Source organism: Mesitornis unicolor, unplaced genomic scaffold (genome assembly GCF_000695765.1).
Source record: "Mesitornis unicolor isolate BGI_N332 unplaced genomic scaffold, ASM69576v1 scaffold23617, whole genome shotgun sequence".
Taxonomy (NCBI): Eukaryota; Metazoa; Chordata; class Aves; order Mesitornithiformes; family Mesitornithidae; genus Mesitornis; species Mesitornis unicolor.
Genome location: NW_010197386.1, coordinates 9,974 through 31,289, shown reverse-complemented (window position 1 = coordinate 31,289; position 21,316 = coordinate 9,974). Strand labels below are relative to the sequence as shown.

At 36.2% G+C, this 21,316-nt stretch overlaps 1 protein-coding gene across 1 annotated transcript; it reads left to right on the top strand.

Annotated features, from left to right (window-relative positions):
• The first annotated feature begins 2,814 nt into the window (after positions 1-2,814).
• On the top strand, positions 2,815-19,686 carry BOLL (boule-like RNA-binding protein). The gene is made up of 11 exons (XM_010188797.1): positions 2,815-2,952; positions 4,844-4,935; positions 5,795-5,849; positions 8,123-8,198; positions 9,689-9,816; positions 10,757-10,828; positions 11,816-11,863; positions 12,972-13,097; positions 14,556-14,634; positions 18,637-18,657; positions 19,661-19,686. Exons 1-11 carry the CDS (start codon positions 2,824-2,826, stop codon positions 19,684-19,686), a joined length of 852 nt encoding a protein of 283 aa, XP_010187099.1. The 5' UTR covers positions 2,815-2,823.
• The last annotated feature ends 1,630 nt before the right edge of the window (positions 19,687-21,316 follow it).

Below are 21,316 nucleotides of genomic sequence, written 5' to 3'. Positions count from 1 at the left end.
CCCCGCGGGGGGCCGCCATTTCCTCTGGGGCGCTCTGGGGAGCCTTCAAGTGCTGATAAAAGTTTCCCCGCGCCTCGGGTTTGCGGTGGTGTCTGACACCAGGGAAGGATGGGTGTCTAATTTCTGACTTCATAAGATACTGACTGTGAAAAGGGGGTTGTTTAGATGGGATTAATCACTAGGCTGTCGTGTTTGGTTGTCTGTGGATGTGTTCAACACAAAAATGAAAATTTATCAATTCTGGTAAAGAGCGATTGTCAGACACACTAAATAACCCATAAAATACTGATGAACATGCACATCTATGCTGTTTGGAAAAAGGAAGTTAAAAAACTTGTAGAAATACAGATTATCAGACAAATAACATGCTATTAGTATGTATAGCTGTATTTTAATACTGTTTTCTTCCTGCTACACTGGCATTAGAGAGGAATGCTTGAGATGGCTATCAGAATACAGATTTTAATGTTTTAAAATTCATCGGGGTTTACTGTAGTGGAAGTTCACAAGTGGTCTGTTTAATTCCTCATTTCTTCCATTTGGGGTTTGTTGGATTTTTCCTGGGTTTGTTTTTTGTTTTGTTGTGTTTTTTTTAATAAGACTTTACAGCTCTTTAAACTTGTGTGAAGAAAATGGAAATTAGAGATTTTTGAATGGAGGAATGCATTTTGGCTGTGGTCTCAACTGTTAATCCTTACTTTATAGTTAAATTTAGGTATTGTAGCACCGTACACAATTGCCAGATGATTGCACAAGTAGAATATTGTATTTGATGTTAGAGATGAAAGAAGTAGCCTGTTTCATCGACCTTCAGAAGTGGTTCCCTGCAGAAAACATTTCTCCTTATAAAGCCTTTGGGACAGCAGCACTTACGATTGCTCCTTGCCTGAAAGTGTTAGTTGGTTTTCGTTTTTTTCAGGTTACTTACTACTCTAGAGTAGTATTCCCAGTAGAAGGAATCCATACTTTCTCCTGAATAGATCAGATTAAAGACTTGGGTTTTTCCTCTGCCTCAAGTGTGTATGTTTTAGTAAATCTGGAAAAGACTTTTTTTCTCTAAAACTAAAAAGGCATGGACTAAGCTGAATTTATGGTCTTTAAGATCTCCAACACAATGACATTAATCCATTACTTGGAATTAATGGGACTAATTCTCAAGTAGCTAAGGAAATATAAAATAATCCTAGAAGGGCTTCTGGGGAAAAAAACCCTATTTTTTTTCCTAATGTTCTTCATTACTGATTATCCATTTCTCCCTCTGCTTTTAACTGTCAGCCTTCATTGTTTGTGTGTTCTCTCAAAGGTAAGTGATCTGGTTTTTAGCCAAGAATGCTTAAAGGCAGAGATAAGAAAATGCTGTCCATGTGGACAAAATACTGTACTGTGAGTAAGAGAGAGAGACACAATCAGAATTAAAACAGAAAATGTAAATGAAAGGGGGAATTCTGTGAGAACTGTTTAAGAGCACTTCATTTTCTGCTCTGGTTTTTGAGAAGTTAAAATATATGGATACCACAAAAAGCAAAAGAACTCTGTACTAGATGCAGTAACTTTCCATTTTTAAAATACGCTTACATGTATTTTGTTGTCTTCCTTACAAATTTTAAGAGTTGCATAATGGTAAGGAAAAAAAAAATCTTGAAATCTTTTCAAAAGAAAGGTTGGAGGCTTAGACTCCTGGATTCCTTCTGTACTGCCCTGCTTACTATTAGTCTTGTTATCTACAGCCTGTGGCAGCTGCTTGCCCTTCACTTTGGGCTCGTTTGTTAGTGGTACTGTCAGGGCACTATAGCCTGGGATTGGTTTTAGTAAACTTAAGTGGGGGGGAACAAAAACCCACAAAAGAAACACCCAAAACAAACCACAACCAAAAATACAGCAAAAATGGCCCTGAAGCCTCTACTACAATTGTTATTAGAGAAGTTAGTAGCAGTACTATTAGGCTCCTTTACAGGGACCATCTCGCAGTTAGGACTGATTATGTAAGGCGGTATTTGTTTGTTCTGAGAAGGTTTTCCAATGAGATGTAAGTCTGTAGTGTTTCACAGTTGGCAGGTGTAAGCATGGTGGAAGTTAGAGCATCAGGCAGATTTCACTAAATAATGGTTTCCATGAAGTTCCCACTGTGCTGTGTTCTCTTCCTTTACCTGGGGCAAGAGCAATCTTCTGCAGGGAGAATTTCTGTCAGGATTGCTGTGCGCTGTGTTTGTAGGCCAAGGGAGTGTTGAATTCAAAGACTGGTCTTCAAGTGCTGTTCTCGTCAGTTGTAATGAACTTGCTGATTTTGTGTCGTAGAATTATGGGTGCTCAATACTTGGGAAATCAAGCAGAAGCTGTTGCAGAGAACAGACCTTTGTAGATGTATATGAGAGTGCAGGTTGAGTTGAAAAGACCCTTTCTATATAGGTGTAAACTAAGGGGCTTCTAATAGATATGGTTTATATTTTAGAGATTAATTTCAAATTTGGGATTCATACAGCGGGGTGCTGTGCAAACAGAAAAACTAAGATTGGGGGATTAGGCCCCAAATGCCTAATTTGGAAAGATATTAAAATATATGTTGAACTTCAGGCTGGAGTGTATTCACTAAGTTACAGAATTACTTAAAACTAAATTTACGTTTAAATACTTTGAGCTGCATTATGAATGAAAATGAGGCATCAGTTGTTCAGCATTTGCTGTGCCTCCCAAAAATTCTGTATGTATTTGCTGATGAGAATTGTTTTATTTAATAGCTTATAAGCTATTACATAAGCTATATTGCATGTTACACAGTTTAAATGTTTGAAAATATGTTCTTTCAATCGGCAGACAACAAATCAGATGCAAACAGAATCTTTATCTTCGTCTCCCAACACTGTGTCACCAGTGCGTTTAGGTCGTCTGACCAGTGCTCCAAGGGTTGGAACAGTTACTCCAAATAGCATCTTTGTAGGAGGAATTGATTTTAAGGTATTCCTTTCCTCATTTTACTACTAAATGATAATTTATAACACTATAAAAATCAATAGAAAAAGTGTGATATATAATCGTATATCTGTTTGTTTAGGCGATAAACTTCCTTCACTATAAAGTTCAAATCGACAGTAAAGAATGAAGCTTTAAGCCTGGATTTACATAACTGTACTACAAAGTTCCTTGTACACCTAGCTGCTAGAAGCTTTTGACATTTTCAGAATTTTCTCTTTTCAAAGGATATGGCTTTTGTAATCAGCAGAGCTTATGGTAGAAAAGTGTGCAGAAGTTTTTGTACATAACAGTGTAATTTAATAAGCTGTAAACACAGCGTTAGAGATTGCAAACACAGCAAATGTGAGTGGTTTCTCAACAGCCAGTGCAGGCAGCTTCCAAGGAGAAGACACAGTTACTGAGCTTTATTAAAACATTGCAGTGTTTCTTGCCTGTTCAGTGCACATGTGTCTGTTGCTACCTCTCACACTTTCAGAGTGACTGGGTATTTTCTAATGTTTTAATGCCTAAATGCTTGGATTAGTGAAGGAGGGAAAGCAGTCTTCTACCATCATTTCTCTCTGCTGGACTTGGAGGTTGTAGCAAGCAAGCTGCATTATTTCTTTTGTAAAGTGTGCCTTGATGATAGAATTACTCAAAAAAAGCATTAATTTCGTAATCCTTCCAATTATGAAAGGGGTTTAAATTAGTTTTTGTTTCTTTTAAGTTGTTTTTTTCTTCTCAAACTTGGATGAGGCAGAAAAGCTTTGATGGGCAGGAGAGGATTTGCTAAATTGTATATGTGCAGTTAAAAACAATAGAAGTCATTTACCTAGAGATAAAATAGTACTTCTGAAACACTTCTTTAAAATAACAAAAAGTACAGATGAATAAGGAAATTGCTTGAAACATACAGAGATATAAGCGTACTTTTTCCAGCATTAGGTATGGTGTTAGCTAAGAACCGTGCAGGACAGAACTTTAAAATCCAAAATGTGGTGGTAAGCATTATTTGATATTCGCTTACATAGTAAAAGAAAACGGAATCATAGAAGGCAGACAAGTGTTCACATAGCTTAGCTGTGCCTTTACATTGGGAACTAGTCTTTCTCCATGCATGCTCAGAAGGGAACAGTTTCTTCCAAGTGCATTTAGACCATTCTCCATTAAAAAGGCCTCTTCTTAATTTATAATCACAGAATCACTCGGTTGGAAAAGACCTCTGAGATCGTCATGTCCAACCATTCCTGTCTACCCACTAAACCACATCCTTAATTACCTCATCTTCCCACTTTTTAAATACATCCAGGAATGGTGATAATGGGATAATGGGGAGTTCCTATGGTATGTCTATATATACTTGCAGAGTCTAATATTAAATATACTCTAGGAAGAGGGATCATGGTATATTAGATGGATTTGACCATTAAGTCACTGTGGTTTAGTGAGGATTTTTTTTTGTGACCTATACATACCCTTTATGGAAGCCTGTGTACTTTGCTGTTTTGAAGTTTGAAAGCATTGCAGTAATGTTTCATATTGTAAACAGCACTCTAGTATATAATTTACAGAAACTAAAATTCAGATCAAATAAACTTGCTTCAATGGTCCTACCTGTAAAAGGATAGTTCTTACAGAAATCCACTAAAAGAGTAGTTTTATTACTATTTTAGTGGCTTTCTAGTATTATTGCTGAATATGAAAATGCAGGAAACAAACAGGAACAGTGAGGCTCATACATGCATATTCTTCTCCCTTCATGTCCAGGGTTATAATTAGTTTGTAGCAAACTTTATCCAAAGTATATCCATGAATTCTTGTGGTAAATATTAGTTGAATAACTATGCAAACCATTTTTTCTTCTTTTTTCCCTCCTCTTGATTTACTGTACTAGACTAATGAAGGTGATCTGAGGAAGTTTTTTGCTCAGTATGGCAGTGTGAAAGAAGTGAAGATAGTAAATGACAGAACTGGAGTATCAAAGGGGTTGGTATAGTAGAATAAGCATGTTGTGGAAATTGAAAATATAACAGAAAGCTGACTGACTATAGTAAATTTGATTATGATTTTCATAGCTCGAAATAGTACTAATTTTATGTCATTGATGTTCCCAGTTATTCCATGTATGCAAAAATCTGTTCATGCCCTTCAACGTCTACATGTAAATATCTTTGTTATTTGCATAACTGTAAAACTCTGTTGTCATGTTATTATAAGGTGAAGCTGTGTGCAACTAGGACAAAATCAATAGCCCGTTCAGATCTTTTACGATGATAATAATTTAAGTAGATAATCCTAAAAAGGTAATTTAGTTATTAAACATATGTGTATTTCTACTACTGAAAGCCAGTGTGGAAAGGAGCCTAAGAATGAAGACAGTGGATAGCGCTTGTGGAAGTCTGGTGCATTTACAGTTCTCGCTGAAGTAGTGAGAACTGTGTCGTGGATTGTGGTATAACAGAATAACATCTCAATTGTCTTATCTTGAGCACCCATAACGAGTAAGAGCTTCAGATCAGCATCTTTAATAGAAATGAAGAAACTGAAGATGTACACTGAGTTAACAATGACAACACAAGAGAGTTTTGTGTAGCTTTCTAGATGAGCTACTCATTCACCGTATAAAAAGAATAATATATAACCATGAACTTAAATGTATTAGAAGTAGATTATAACAAGGATGAAATTAAGATTTCGGTTGTTACTGCAGTCTTTATTTCTACGATTGACTTTTCTTTCCCATTAGTTTATTTTTTAATGTCACTTGCACTATATATCAAGTAATAATGTGCAAAGTTTGTAAATATGAACTTCAGAGGCTTAGTTCCAGTGGTTTTTTATATAGGTATGGCTTCATTACTTTTGAAACCCAAGAAGATGCACAGAAGATCTTACAGGAGGTAAGTGGTAATACCCATTATGATTGTCTCTTAAATACACTACTTAATTTCATAGTGGACACTTAAGTTAATTCTGGTTTTCTGGTCATCTTACAGTTGAAGTGAAGTTTGGTCTGCATAGTTAAGATGGCTTAGAGAGATCTAAGATAAGATTTATACTGACATCTTCTGGAACTAGGGAACAGAGTTGCCAGTTCATAGTACAGCTCTTCACTTTGACATGTGGTTTTTACTTTCGTAGTCTGTATGTGGTCTGTAGTACATACAGAGCTATAAAGACTCTGTCCTTCACAATTGCTTTCATCTGCTTTACTAGAAAGTCCATTGCTGTCAAGATTTTGTGGGGAGCTGGGAAAGATAACTGTTGTCTTTTATTCTCACATGTTTGATTGTCAGGACTGATGTAATTCTTTTCAGAAATAGTTAGAGTCACCTGAAGTTCTTAAACAGTGAAGTTCATTTTTTCTCATGTAATTTTTGCTTCTCCTCTTAGCTACATTACTGTCTTCGTGCTCCTTGTAGAACCTCCCTGGAGACACAGTTAGCTCTTCAGCTCTGTGTTAGCTCTTCAGTTTGTTTTGTATTGTGTTTTAAATTTGTGCTCTGTGTTCTGTTTGGAATGTATTGGAGAGATCTTTTGGTCAGGATCTAGTCATATATATGACGGTATCTGGGTGCAGGGGAAAAAGAACCCAAACAAACCACAAAAAAAAACCCAAACAGAAGATAGTATCCAAGGCTTGCAGATTGCCTTCTCCCAAATATAAAGTTGGTTAAACTGTTGAAATACTGAGTCTTCGTTGGAAATTCACGTGTTAAAATTCAAAATAAGAGCTGGGACATTTTCAAATATATTTTCAGAGCGTTTTCAAAAAATACGTGGAGCCAAGAGTATACAGACAGGAGCTTCTTGAGTCAGCTACCTTTCTTCCCCCTGTTGTTGTTTTTAATTGTTTTGTTTCTGTGAACTAGAAGAACACTAATGGTACTGAGCACTACTGTGAAAACAGCTTAGTATTTTTGCCTCTGTTGGAACTGAAAAGCTGCTCCATGTGAAGTCTTACGGGTGTCTTACTGAATGGTACTAATACTTTTTTGTTTACCATTAGTGCTTTAATTTAGAGGTCCTACAATTCTATCACATTTTTTGTCTGATGAATCCTGGTATTTCATATTCATCTTAAGAACAATTTGTATCTAGGTTTTTCTCAGACATATTAAGCTGTGAGTTTCTAGGCTTTGATAATTTATGTGTTACATGAATTATTTTTTTTGTATGCTTTAATTTCTTCTCATATGATATTCTGATCATATCATTTGCTCTGGTTTTTTGGTTTTTTTTACATCCTACTTTTCTATAATGAGTAATGTCTCCAGAAATGTCTTTTTCTGTGTTAGTCTTCAAAGGTATTAAATTGCATTAGTATGGAGAAAAACCTTGGAGTTTCACCAGGATCCTCTTTCTGGTCATATGCTATTACTACTAATGCTGCCTTTTACGATCTTTCTGAAGTAGTTTTTTATTCACCACAATTTTTCCTCTTAGTCTTCACTTTCTGTAGCATAAAGTGTAATTTTTCATGCAGTGCTGTATTAAATACTTTGAAGAAGTCCATGCAGATTAGATATTTCTCTTAACTGTGAAGGTTGTATATAAAAAAAGTCTAAATTCTGATTAATCACATCAGTGAAATACAATGCATTGGGAATAATCATCTTCCTATTGCCTGTGTGCGTTCAGTCTTTATAATCTCTGGCCATTTTTTTAGACTTACTTGTTCCTTTCATCTTTTGTGAAATAATGTCATGATCATGGAAAAAAAAAACCTTTGTACTTGAAATTGGTATCAGCTCTTACTCAAAAGGCTCCATGAGGAGTAAGTAATTCTTGAAATTACCAATGATTAATTTTGCATATGTGAACTCCAGGATAGAAAAGGAATTAGTACATAGCTTTTGGGTTTTTTGAGATGCACTGTAAGTGAAAAAGCAGGGGAAGGTGAAATCTACTAAGTGCCTTCACAGAACAGAATCTTAGGAGCTAGAAGGGACCTCAAAAGATCATCCAGTCCAACCCCACTGCTAGAGCAGGATCACCTGGACTGGGTCACACAGGAACAAGTCCAGGTGGGTTTTGAATGTCTCCAGAGAAGGAGACTCCACAGCCTCCCTGGGCATCTTGTTCCTTATCTGCTTCTGACTTTTGTTTCTTGAATGCCTAGATATGTGCAGAAAATAAACATACTGAATGTCTTTTTTTTCTTTAATTCTAGGCTAAAAAGATTAATTATAAGGATAAGAAATTAAATATTGGTCCAGCAATAAGGAAACAACAAATACGGAATCCTTGTATGTATTTTATTTACATTTGTATATTATGAAAGTGTGTCAATACGAATGTAAGTTTTTAACCAAGATGTGCCTGGTCGTGCACTGCATTAATGGTGTACATGGAATATGCTCAGAATGGTTTGCAGTGGAAGTAAACACATGCTGGTGGAAATGTCAGAATTGGTCTTTGGTTCTTTTATGTCACTTAATATGTTGTTTACTTTCTTTCTTTTTTCTCTTTCTTTCTTTCTTGGAAAGGATTATCCAGGAACAAACTGAATAGAAATTTCTCAGTTGCAAGGCAGAACCTCAGATCTAAACACTTAAACTGTCCTCATGGACTCTACAGGATAAAGCAGGCTGTGCTAGTTGTTAGGGTTGATACCATTTTTTTTTTCATTAGCACAGTCCATCAGGATTATGGTGTCTTGCTTGCTTTTGTAGAAACCATAAAGAATAGGTGGCTGTAGTCACCATTCAGCTCTTAAGAGTTCTTTACTGTAACATGGTGGAGTGGAATGCTACATGTTCCTTCTCTGCCAAAGAGCTAATTGGACTGAACACTCACATAAGAGGGGTATTGATAAGGGTTTTTTTTGTCAGATGACTTCTTTATCTTGAGCAAGGAGACAGATGACAGGTTTTCTAGAGAAGGTGCCCTCCCAGTCTGCCAGGGGCTATTTTATTTATTTCTGTAATACACTACTGAAAATGTAGGTTTTAATCGCCTAACCTTTAAGGCAAGATGTGTCAGTTTTGTCATAGCGGAGCATGCTGTTTTGTTACACTTCAGTAAAGGCTGTGTGTCAGGAATGTGATCTCAAAGGCAGTGTTTGGAAAGGATAAACAACCTCTGCATAGGGATAGACCTTTATTTGCATAGTGCTTGCCGTCAGTACCTGTCAGAGAGCTGTGTAGCTGGAACTCTGCTTTGCTTTGGGATCAGACCATGCTCATTCATAGCCTGCACTGTAGCAGCAATATTGCTGAGAAGTGTCCCTGTTGCTGACATCTTGATAGCAGTTTTTAGTCCTGCCAGGCAGTGTGCCATCACAGAGACACAGTCTTTGTGTGTTCAGAAACCAGACTGCACCTTGTAATGAAACCATTCTGTTGTTTTTAGTGCTTGGATCCTGTTTCAGCTAAATATGAACATGTGGAGGTTACCAATGAAAATCTCCTACTATGTGACATTATCTTTGGACATCTGAAGATTAAAATTTATATATATTTACTGGTAACTGAAGTTATGTGTTTAGTAATTTATATGCGTGTCACCTTCTGCACCTTTTTCCATGTGCTCTGGAGGTGTCCTGTAACCATCTCCTTTCATGATTTTGTGTTTGAGAGGGAATGGAGATGACACTAGGCATGCTGCCCTGTGTTCTTTCCTTTGAGTGTTTCGCTTTTCTGAAGATCTGAAATGATATTTTCTTCTTGTTTGTGTGTGACCTACACATCTAAAGTTAAGACCTACTGGTAAGTAAACTTTAAAATATTAATTCCAGGTCCTACTGTAATACCAGAAGCTGGTACAATGTACTTAACTACTTCAAGTGGATATCCTTACATTTACCATAATGGAATGGCTTATTTTCATACATCTGAGGTTACTTCTGTTCTGCAGCCATGGACAGTAAGTAATTATTTTTGTATGTATACCTTCCTATGGACCAGGATGAGTGCAGTGTTTTCAAGTCTTGCTTTCAGTTTCTTTGGCTGTGCCTTGTGTGTGATGTTTAGATGGCTTCCTTATATTAGTCTGTTTTGTTTTTCAGATATTACTTAAGTTTATTGTGCTTCTGCAGGGAACTTTTGCTTTACTGTGACCTATTGAACAGGCTAGTCAGTGTAGGCCCTACCTAGGAGAAGTTTTGTTTCACTAAGAAGCTGTTGGTGCTTATGAGCCTTGATTGATTGGCTCCATTTATTATTCCTCCATGAGGTGTTACTGGCAACCTGTGCCAGTGTCTCACCACCCTCACAGTGAAGAATTTCTTTCCAATATGCAGTCTAAATCTGCCCTCTTCCAGTTCAAAACCATTCCCCCTCGTTCTGCCTCCCCTTGTGAAAAGACCCTCCCCAGATTTCCTGTGTTCTGTACCTCTTTCTTTCAGTGGTGTACTTCTGACTCTCAACTAGATCCGAACAAAACCCAAGCAGGTTTCTAGCTCGTTTAACTCCCTAAGCTGGCTCACTGCTAAATCAGATGAATGTTGGGGCTGGTGTGAGGAAGGGAATGGAAAAGGGAAGATTGGGTCAGGGCTGTGGCAAGGGTAGGAATGCATCAGTGACAACTTAGATTGCCCAAAGTGGTTATTAAAACATAGATAGTGGATGATATCTCTAGATAGTGATGGCCTAGTACATTCTGCCAAAGATTTTTGTTTTGTCCCTAATGTAGGCCCTTAGAAACAGTGTTTTTGAAGAATTGAAGTGTAAGTTAAAATTTGGTAAATCCATTTTCAAAAGGAAGGGGGGGTGGTTCAGCATTACAGTACTTCAGAACTATTCTTATTAGCAGTGACAATTTATGAAATTGCTGTATTGAAATTTGTAACTTTTTTCTTTTTAAGTCGTGCTCTGTTTCCAGTTCACCTGTGATGGCAGCTCAGCTGATTTGTCAATCTCCTACATACCATTATCAGGTATCTGTTTGAAAGCTAGTTTCAGACTATCAGTATTATTTTCAGCCATGCAGTTTTATTTACAGCAGTGTCTCAGGTCTGTTTATTCTTAGGAAATAAAAAGACTGTTTAAAGTAGTCATATAAAATAGTCTTTAATTTTATCAAAGCCTTTTTTTTCACTAGAATGCTGTTTATTCTGCCCATGTAACTACATGGAAATGTAATAAATGAAAGGATATTTTCTTTTTGATGTTGCTGGACAACTGGCTTAGCATCATCCCTAACTTTTATCACCTAAGCCAAGCTCCTGTTTCAAGCAGGGCTGGTTAGATTGGGTTTCTCAGGAACTTGTCCAGTTGTATTTTCAGTATCTCCAGTGATGAGATTGTACAGCCTTTCTGGATAGTCTCTTCTAATATTTGACCCTTCTCATGGTAAAAGACTTTTTTGCTTATAGCTGGTTTACTCTTTCAATGTTCTGGCCTGTGTCTGTTAACCATTGTGCTCTGAATGCCTCTAATGAGAATCTGGCTCAGTCATTTATGCCTTACCCTGCCTTAGGCAGTTGTAGCCAGCAATAATTACCCACTCCAACCTTTATCCTCCTCAAGGCTGAACAAATGCAATTCTCTGAGCATCCCGGTATATCTGTTCTCCAGTCCCCTGATGGTCTTGGTGGCCTGCTACTGGATTTATGCAGTATGTCTGTTTTTAATGTGTATTGAAAAGTTAATTGAATTTTGTATCTTCTGTTTTCCTAATGAGATGTGTTTCTTAGATGCTTCAGTATTTTAGAAGTTTATGAAATGTCCAAGTCAGACTCGGAGTGGAAGTAGACAAAACAGTTCCTGAATTATTTTGGGGGCTTACGGAGATCTTATTTCTTGTTAATTAAGAATTTATTACAGATTTGAGGTAGTTTTGATTCTAGTGTGTTGGGAATTCTAGTATGTGTATGCATATGTTCTTAATACCAGAAGTAATGTCTTTTTTTGTTTGAATTTAGGCACCAACACAGTGTCTTCCAAGTCAGTGGCAGTGGTCTGTTCAACAGGTAAATAGTTGCAGCATTTTACCATTAGTTTGCATCCAGTTTAAAGGTATGGTGTGCTTATCTAACAGTGACATTTCCCACTGTTCACAATACTGCTGAAATAAATATTAATTGCTGTATTTTAGCAATCATATTGCTGATACAATAGAAGGCATAAAATAGCATTTGCTGAAACATGAAATATAAATCTGATGTAAAGAAAGCATCTTCCCTTCCTCTCCCCCTCTGGCAATAAGTTTGTATTAAATTATCTAATAGGTTCTCAAAAGCAGGTAAAAACTGTCATATTTTGCCTGGTAGGTGAAATTAATATTAAGTAGGTCATTAACTGGTACTAACTGTGGTGTTTCGTTGGAGTGTTGCTAGCAGAGGCATGTAGACACAGATGCATGGTGAAATTGGACCCAGACCCTTGAAACAGGAGGCAGAACTTGAAATTGCTAACTTCGTCATTTTGGAGGGAGAGTTTATTGAGTTTGAGTTTGTGATCTCTGTAACAGAGGAGCTTAATATGCAAGTGTTGCCACTCAAGGAATTGAAGAGTTTGAAACTAAAAGCAGGTCCAGGCCCCTTAAGCTTGAACTGTTACAGTGTGTCCTCATTACTTTGGTAGCAGTCAGTCTTGTCCAGTTATGGTGAGTTCCACTGTGTTAGTAGATGTTAGTCTGCTGCTTTGAAATCTGGGTGCTGAATTACAAAAATACTAAGGATTTTATTTTATTTTAAAACAAAAATACTTCTTTTTATTGTAACATTTTTACAAGAGAAAATTAAACTGTGTTATGTTTCTGTGATCTTGAGAGTGTCAGTTTTATAAATTTCAGAAGTTCTCTAACAATGCTCTCCAAGGTATAAAGAAAACCTGAATAATATCGAGAAGTGATGAAAGGACATCTTTTTTTTTTTTGTTGTTGTTTTTAATCTTACTACCTGACCTTTCTCGTATTCACTTCTTCCTCACTTAGTTTCTTTAGGGTATCAAAGGTGAAACCGACACTTTCTCTTAAAGCTTTATCTTTGTTTATGTGTAGCAAAGACTTTAAAATAAGCTTTGGTATTTATAGTGCATAAACAATATAATTTATTAAAATGGTGTGTTTTATTTCAGTCTCCTGCCTCTTCACCTTCGGTTTTGTATCTGCCACAATCTGAAGTAGTTTATCAGCCGATAGGGATTACCCAGGAAAGTGGATGTGTACCTACTCCTCTCCTAGTGGAAGCTGCAGTTCCTGAGGTATTTTTGTAAAAGAAAAACCTAAAATTGAAGCATATATTTGCAATTGGAAAACATAATCTTTTCGTTTAAACACAGGCAGTTCAGAGCACTTAATGTCCACTCTTCCCTGTACTTACCCTCACACCCATGCTGCTGCTGTTAAATCATTTCCGTTGTCCTCTAGAGTATCTCTTGCAGTCTTCTAGGAGGATGCTTTGATTCTGAAATACTTCAGTCACAAGTGTATGGCACAGCAGTATAAGGACTAGTCAATTTGTTTTGTTTGATATCATTTAAATAAAATGAGAGTCAGACTCTTCAGAATGGTGTATTGGTCTATGCAAGCCATAAGTTTCTTAATTTTTTTCTCTGTGAGTAGAAGCTTTTTTCTAAATATTCTGGAGATCAGAATGAATTAAGAGTAGTTGAATGGCTAAATATTTCTTTTTTTTGTTTACAGTTTTTTTCTATATCAATAGCATTTCTAATGTTTTTTAAGAGATTCTTAATATACAGTAAGGCCATTTCTTTGTAATTGGATATTTAAAGTGACAGTAAATAATTGGCCACAGAAGAACTTACTGTAAAATTGAAAATGTATTATCATTAATTGGTACTTCTTCCTCTTTGATAATTCATTCCTCATTAACAGGGATGCCAAAATAAATGGTAAATTAGGACAGTAATCAAGTATTTTTACAGAAGTTGAAAAGTATCTTATTGCTACAAGAGAAATTCCAGAACTGGTATTTCAAACATCTAAAGCCAGAAGTCCTGGCATAACTCAGTAATTTAATTTTCTTAAAAACGTCTTGAATAATACAAGACTTTTTTGTTGGGTTTTTTCTTCTTTTTTTTTTCCAAACTGTATAAATATTGGTATTTATTGTATAATTGTAAATCTTATCATCAGTGTTTCGTATTTCATAAATTAGATATAAACTTATACAGAGAAATTTGAACTCTGTGACCACTAAGAAAAAAACATGAAATTAGTTAAGGAATGGTTGGATGTAACATGCTCTCAGTTCACAGGTGCATGATTTGTTGATGTTAAAGGAAACAGTATGTGGAAATTCAGAAGATGGGGTAAAATTCAAAGAAAAGCCTGTGTATTTGTATGTAAATACCTTGTAAGTGCATAATGCTGGGAATGCATTTCAGTGTGCTAATCAGCACTTAAACACTGTTCCAATTAGAGCTGAGTGAAACAGATTTGTAATAGGAAAGCATGATACTTCTGTCAAATGAAGTGCTTTTTGATGCTGATCTAGATAAACTAAATTTACTGAGCTTTAGTACAGTGGGGGAAAATAGATTTAAATACTGAAATTTTGGGTATTTAAGAAGTCAGTAGTTTAGATAAATATAGCCCACAATTTGAAGTTTTAAGGAATTTAAATTCGTGTGAAAAGTTTGCAAAAACATAAAACTATGAAACAAGGTTTTCTGTTTTGTTTTTTTTTTAAATACCAGCTGTATTCTGATCATGGACTTCAAGCACCATATCACCAGCCTTACACCCAGAGTGCCGTGACCATGCCTGCACCTGTAAGTATCAAACTGAGTTAAAGTAAACACAGTGGTCTTACTGCCCTTTCGGTAAGGGAGGAGGGGCAGGGATGAAAACGTCTTTTATTAATATACTAATAAATAAGGAAAACACATGTTGCAGAGAAGAAGGTATTGTCTGTTTACCTGAGGCTTTGTTCCAGAGGGCACAGGTACTACTTAGTTTGGAACTGTTTGGGGAAACTGGGATGGAAGGGGGAGCGGGGAAGGAAAATAAATAAATAAATAAAAAAACCCACACCACAGAAAAACCCACAAACCCCACCAAACAAAACCAACAACAACAAAAACCACGAAACAACTAAACCACAAAACATGTCTACTTATTTTAAAATTGGAGATACATTTTTTCGTTTGCAGTTTTCTTTTGTATTTTTATGTCTCTGAATCCTGAAGTTGAATTAATTTTTTGCAGCCTTAGATAAGCACCTCATGTGGTGGGTTTTTGGAACACAGAGCATGGAAAACTGTCTCAGTTGGCTACCTATGAGTGTTTTCTTTGCAGTTCTGATTTTGAATGGCCATTCTGAAATGGGATACTTCCGTGTCACCTGACACAAGTTGTTGGGATGTTTTGGCTCCCAGCTTAAGGTCCTTTTGCCTAAATTAAGAAGGTTGTTAACACAACATGTGAAATTATTTCTAAACTGGATTTAGCATAGATTTGCCTGATAATGAAGGACTAAAGTTATTGGTAGGTTTACTTGATATTGTAGCACTTCTATGAAAGATGCTTACTCAACTACAATTGACAGACTAAATGTGAATGAATTGAAGATGTTATAGGCTGTCTTTTATGTCTTTTCATTTATTTTTCATTTATTTTAAGAGAAAAATCTGTTTTCCAGATGATTGTGTAACAATATCTACTAAATATTTCCAGTAGAGGGGACTGTAACATCAAACATTGTCTTGGAATACTTTGCAACTACTCCAGTAATAGAAGAGACTGAACATGAATTTGAGAATATTAACCCCGAGTGATTAATATTTTTACAAAATGCTTGAGAGTTGGTACAACACAGTGATCATAATACGCAGTTAATTTTCCATTTTCTAACATTGTATGAAAACAAAAAATGTAGTCTTAGAATTGCAAACAAGTGAATACTTACTGTATCAAAGAAAGAAACAAGCTTTTTCACCTTGAAACTTGACTTCTAATATCTTTCCTAGGAACAAGGCTCTATGTATGAGAGAGATCTACCTTGTAACTTACTTTGCATTAGCAAATAGTAGCTCTTCTTTCTCTACAGTAATTGCCACAGTACCATGCTTTACCTTATAGCAAAGCAAAGTAGTTTACTCTGTGATAGCAATAATGTTAATTTACAGAATATGTGCATGCGTGGTAAGATCATTTTTGGTTACTGTGGCATAGAAAGTGAGCTGCAAATTCAGACTCATATTTAATAAATCTCTTGACATCCCGATTTTCTATGTTTATTCATGGCTTTAGAAGTTATTTCACACACAGCCAAAGCTGGCAAAACCCACCAATTCATTCTGTTTTCCACACCACCCATACCCTGGGCTCTTAGAGGTTTTTGTGAGGCAACGTGGTAAACCAGGTCAGGGAACGAATACAGTTAAAGATGAAGTGCCACTCCTACCACCCAAAAAGAACTGACTTAAATTTGGATCAGTTCCTCAGACCTGTTTCTCAAGCAACTGCACCAACTCTTGTACCTATACGAGATGTTTGGGATAGGATAGAGGAAGTAAGACTGGTGGTAGTAGTGCAGACTTAAACTTGATGGAAGTGAGCATGAAATTGCTAATCCTGTCCATTCCTTCACTGTTTTTTGCTCATTCTTACGTGTTTTCTCAGAAGCATTCTGTTACCCATAATTGAAACTGCTCTGTTCAGGTCTCAAGTAGATTCACAGCTGTAGTTGAACCCTTACAAAGACTTGCTGAATTCTGTTAATTTTTACTTATTTAGTTAGCTTTGTTTTGTAGTAACTAGTCATTCTGGATATAATTCTTCCTTTCACATTTCACCTTACCTTTTCACATACCCCCTTAAAGTTTTAATTTAAGTGAGTATATTCCATGTGGAATGAATAGGTTTGTATTGTGTCTGTCACTGTGGCTGAGCACTCAACAATAATGGAAAAAAGCAAATGTTAGCAGCAGACTGCTATGTGTTAAGCAAGTGGTTGTGTCATTACCACCTGCTCCCCAGCTGCATAAAAATACCACCTGCTGGTTGTAGTCTTGTTAAAATATCACAGCGAATGTATCTGGTGCTGAAGAATTGCAAAGTAGTGGCTGTGTAAGAGAGAGCAGATGCCTAAAATAAGGACCTTACTTTGGAGGTAATTTGCTAATTGCATCCACTGCATTAGGAATTGCCTGAGGAATAAACATGTTTTATAGAAGGAGCTCTAAGTCATATGGTAAGAGTAGGATGGGTACAGCCAGCATCCAGGTATTTTTAAAAGTTGTAGACTTCTTACAGCTTTCAAATGCAGCTCAAAACAAAGCATGCATTACAGTCATATTTTCATGAAGTCACAATGGTTAGCAAACAAAATGAATGAAGTCTTTATTGAAGAAAATCACAGATTTCTAAACCAGTGTTTCCATTGCTGTTGTAGATGTATAAAAAGATAAGTCAGTTCATTAACCATTTAGTAGTTAACAAAGGAAGCTTCAGTTTTGGCAATTCTCGAACTTATTTTTCATTCTGTCTACCACTTACTTATTGTTTTGTTGATGTAACTCTTAGTGCAAAATTTTTAAAGTCTTAAACAAAATCTAGAACACAGCATTCCCCAATTTCCAACTACAGTTTATTTTTTAGATCCAAATTTGGTGTTTAAGATCAGGTTTGAATGAAAAATACTAATACCCTCCTCTTGATCGTGTTTGCTAGTGATCCTTTGTATTTACTTGAACGTGTTCTCTTCTGAGGATTATAGCATATTTTGTTCATGAGTACGTGGAAGTGATTTCATCTTCACATCTGTACAAATGAATAAGGTTGACATTCATTCTCAAAGGCTGCTAGGCAACACTTGTTTGTTTTGTTTTTTTTTAGGAAATGTGAGGGGTTTTTATCTCTGTTGGGTCTTGTGCAGTGTTTCAGATCTTAAATCGACCACTAATAAATAGATTAATGCTTGAATGCTCCTAGAGGACAGGTATGAGATTGTGTTTGGTAGACTACACAGATCTTACCACATTGACAACAGAAACTTGAGGGGAGATTGAAATTCATGTTCTCTGGTTTCAGACCAGAATGAAATACCTGTGAATTAAATTATTGTTTTGCTGGATGGTTATCCTGAGTTCTGAAAGCACTGGCCTGGTAAAATGTTTATTGGAGATTAGGTGTGTATATGAGGGAGACCAGTGAGGTCTTGAGAGCTGAGCAGCACAGTTGCAGACTACGTAAACTGAGCTAAGGTTTAAAATGTTCTGGCACATGGAGGTGGGTAGGTGGGCGACGTTTGTTTTGTTTCACGCTTTTGGGTTTTTTATTCTTCTCGGTGATCTCTTCCAGCGGCAGTATACCTGTCTCAGGGGTCAGGCGTGCTTCTAATCTCAGAGTGTTTCCCATGGTCTGTATTCCACCAGAATGTTTTGGCTGACATGAACAGTATGGGATCATATACTGTCTTTTGCTGTAGGAGACTTATCAGGCCCTTGGGGGGAGGGGAGGAGGTGTTCTTTTTTATTTGAGCTTGGACACTTAGCTTCAGGAGCAGGAAAGTCTAGCATTATCTAAACTCTTCACTCGTGTCCCTGCAGTAGACTAGTTTTAGCTGAGGAAGTCTGACAGTCTTCCTTAATCCAGTTCATGGGACCTAGAAGTGCTATACACTCGACTGGATTGCAGAGCTATTGTACTTCTTTTAACCCTACCCTTTTCTCCAGAAAATATTCTGGAAAGGCACAGAAGAATCAAAAGATGGTAAATATTTTCAGGGGGTTTTGTTGGTTTGGTTTTTTTTTTTTGAATACCCTATTAACTGAGTTTTCAAACAAGAACCTATCAATGATAAAAATGTATCCTAGCTTTCAGATTTGTTTGTGTGTTTGGTTTTCGTCAGTACATTATTCTTCATTCCACACAACATTTTTCTGTTAAAAAAAAAGAAAAAGAAACAACCCTGAATTTTCTACTTACTATAAGAAAATGTTTTCAAAAAAGGTCAAATGTTCCTTGCTTGAGCATTTCCAGTATACAATATATTGGCAGTAATTATATTGCTTCTAACTGAAAAGGCAGAGGAGGATCTGCCTTTGTCCAAACAGAATTTAGGGTATTCATTTGTAACACAGTTTATCTGTAAATGCATCATGCTCCATACGTGATGGTGAATGATGCTAACACCTTGGTCTTCTAGCAGTGAATGTTCTATAAATTTAACTGAACACAGAGCACTTCATTTCTCTCTGCAGTTAAGAGTAATAAGGTAAAATGTGTGTGTATGATACACAAATACACATGGGTTTATACATGTATGTATATATTAGTTGTGGGTTTTATGAGGGGAAGTCTTGGTGCAATCATTTCACAAGAAGTATAGTAGTTTTACACTAATACCTGTGCTATTGTATGATATTCCATTGGGAACAAACAATTAAACATTACAACACTTTCTGTATAGGTGTTTTTAATTTATTTTATTGTTTTTTATTTTTTTATTTTTTTTATTTATACATGCAATGAAATTGAGAGAATAAACCTTTTGTTTACTTAGTCTCAGAAATATGAATCTAAGCTTCCAGTTGTCATCATAGGATTAACAAGAGGCTTGTCGCCAGCTGTTGTAAGGTCTATTGCCTATAAAAGGGGTATGTTAAAGGTCACCAAAACTGTATTTGTTAATTTTATATTAACATAAAGGTGCTGATGGCATGGTTTTTCTCACATTGTTTCCTTCTATGTTCTCTTTACAGTCTTCTCTTTTTCTCTAATAGTTTGTTCTCATTGTTCTTGTTCCAGTTTCATGGGGTTTTTTTCTTTCTCTGATCTGTATGTTCTCTCTCTTGACAGACACTATGGAGTATTTACTACTAAACCATTTGGGGAGCTCTAGTCTACATGTACTGATTTTCTTGTCCAGTCCTTCCCATGTGGCTCTGACCATCATCAACATACCAGCTAGCAGCTGCCTGTTGTGAAACTTGAGGTCAGTCACTTCACTGCAATGCTTGCTGTCTGCAAATTGGTAAATAATAAGACATGGTCAGAATTTAGCATAGTCTCCAGTATTATTTAGCTGCTTCCTGGATGTTTGTACATTTCCTAATAATTCTCTTACGTAAAACGAACTCTGTGTAATCCATGTCGTTCATTCCTGGGATAATTATGTATATATTAATTCCATTATTACTTTTTCTAGTTCAACTTCCCAAGTTCTGTGTGTGTTTGTGTTATTTTCCTTCAACAGAGAGGGAAATCTTCAGCACTTCAATGTATGATTTTTATTTCTGAAACTGTTTTAATTCCTTTGACAACTCAACCTTCTCCCCTTTTCTCCCTACTTTGTGTGATTTGCAGTAGTCTGTATTCATCAAGTTATATGCTGACAGCCACGCTTTTTATTGTGAAAAAGGTGCTGCTTTTAGTTGCTTGCACTTCTTAAAAAATACCAGTATTTGAATAAAATGAAGGTAGGGAAGAATATATGTTTTACACATGTTAGGGTTTGTGTCCATTTCTTATTTGATAGCTTTTAAATAGTGCAGTGATTTGCTTGCTATTTGTCAAGCTGTGACTTCTTGTCTGTGTGACTTATCCACAGATGTGGCTTTTAAAAAAACATTACAAGTTTTCCAGTGTGAAGCTGAGCATAATTCTTTACTTTTCTGTTGGGACTGTGCAGTAGAGAGGAGAAACTCCTAATAAGAGTCAGAACTAAAGAAAGAGAAAAATAGATTGTAAGGTTGATTTAATGAAAGCAAAAGTGGGCAGGGAGACTGGTACTAGGTGGCCATGAAAGAGATCTAGAGAAAGCAGTGAACATAAAACATGATGTAGAGCTAGAATATGGTGGAAAGAAACTGAAATCTTGAGATTCAAGTGGATTGAATATCCTGATAGGCATATAGGAACTACAGGTGGTTGTGTTACGAAACTGGCAAAGCCAGAAGGGAGAATGAAAAGATGAGTAAGTTTAACAACAACAGCAAAGTTGGAGTGCTGAAAACATCTGAGTTAAGAAGATATGGTTATAGAAAACAAAGATAGTTTCAGTCTGTCATATGGAATAGGGAGAAAGGACTCAGATTGCTTAAGTAAAGAGAGTAAAACAGGTGGGAGTTGTTCCACAGAAAGGGTACAGAGCAGCTGAGGTACAAAGGGAGACTGTAAGAGAATTGGATCTTAGGAGGAATAAATTGAACAGTACAAGTATTCTAAAAGCTGATCTTGCCAGCAGCTAGAAGGCTGTTTTCTGGATCTTGCCATCCTTTTGTCAGCAGTTAGTGGCATCCACTGACACATTACTTAATGGCAGGCCATCCCCTATTTGTTAGTTTATAAATAGGACAGGTATTGGTTATTCAGCTCAAGTTTTATAAATAGGAGTTTTAGCTACCAAAAAAAATGATATAAGCATTATTATAAATTCTTATATTAATGCATTGCTCTGATCTACATTACAGAGAATGCAAAAGTAAAAAAAAAAGAGTTAAATAGTTGTGCA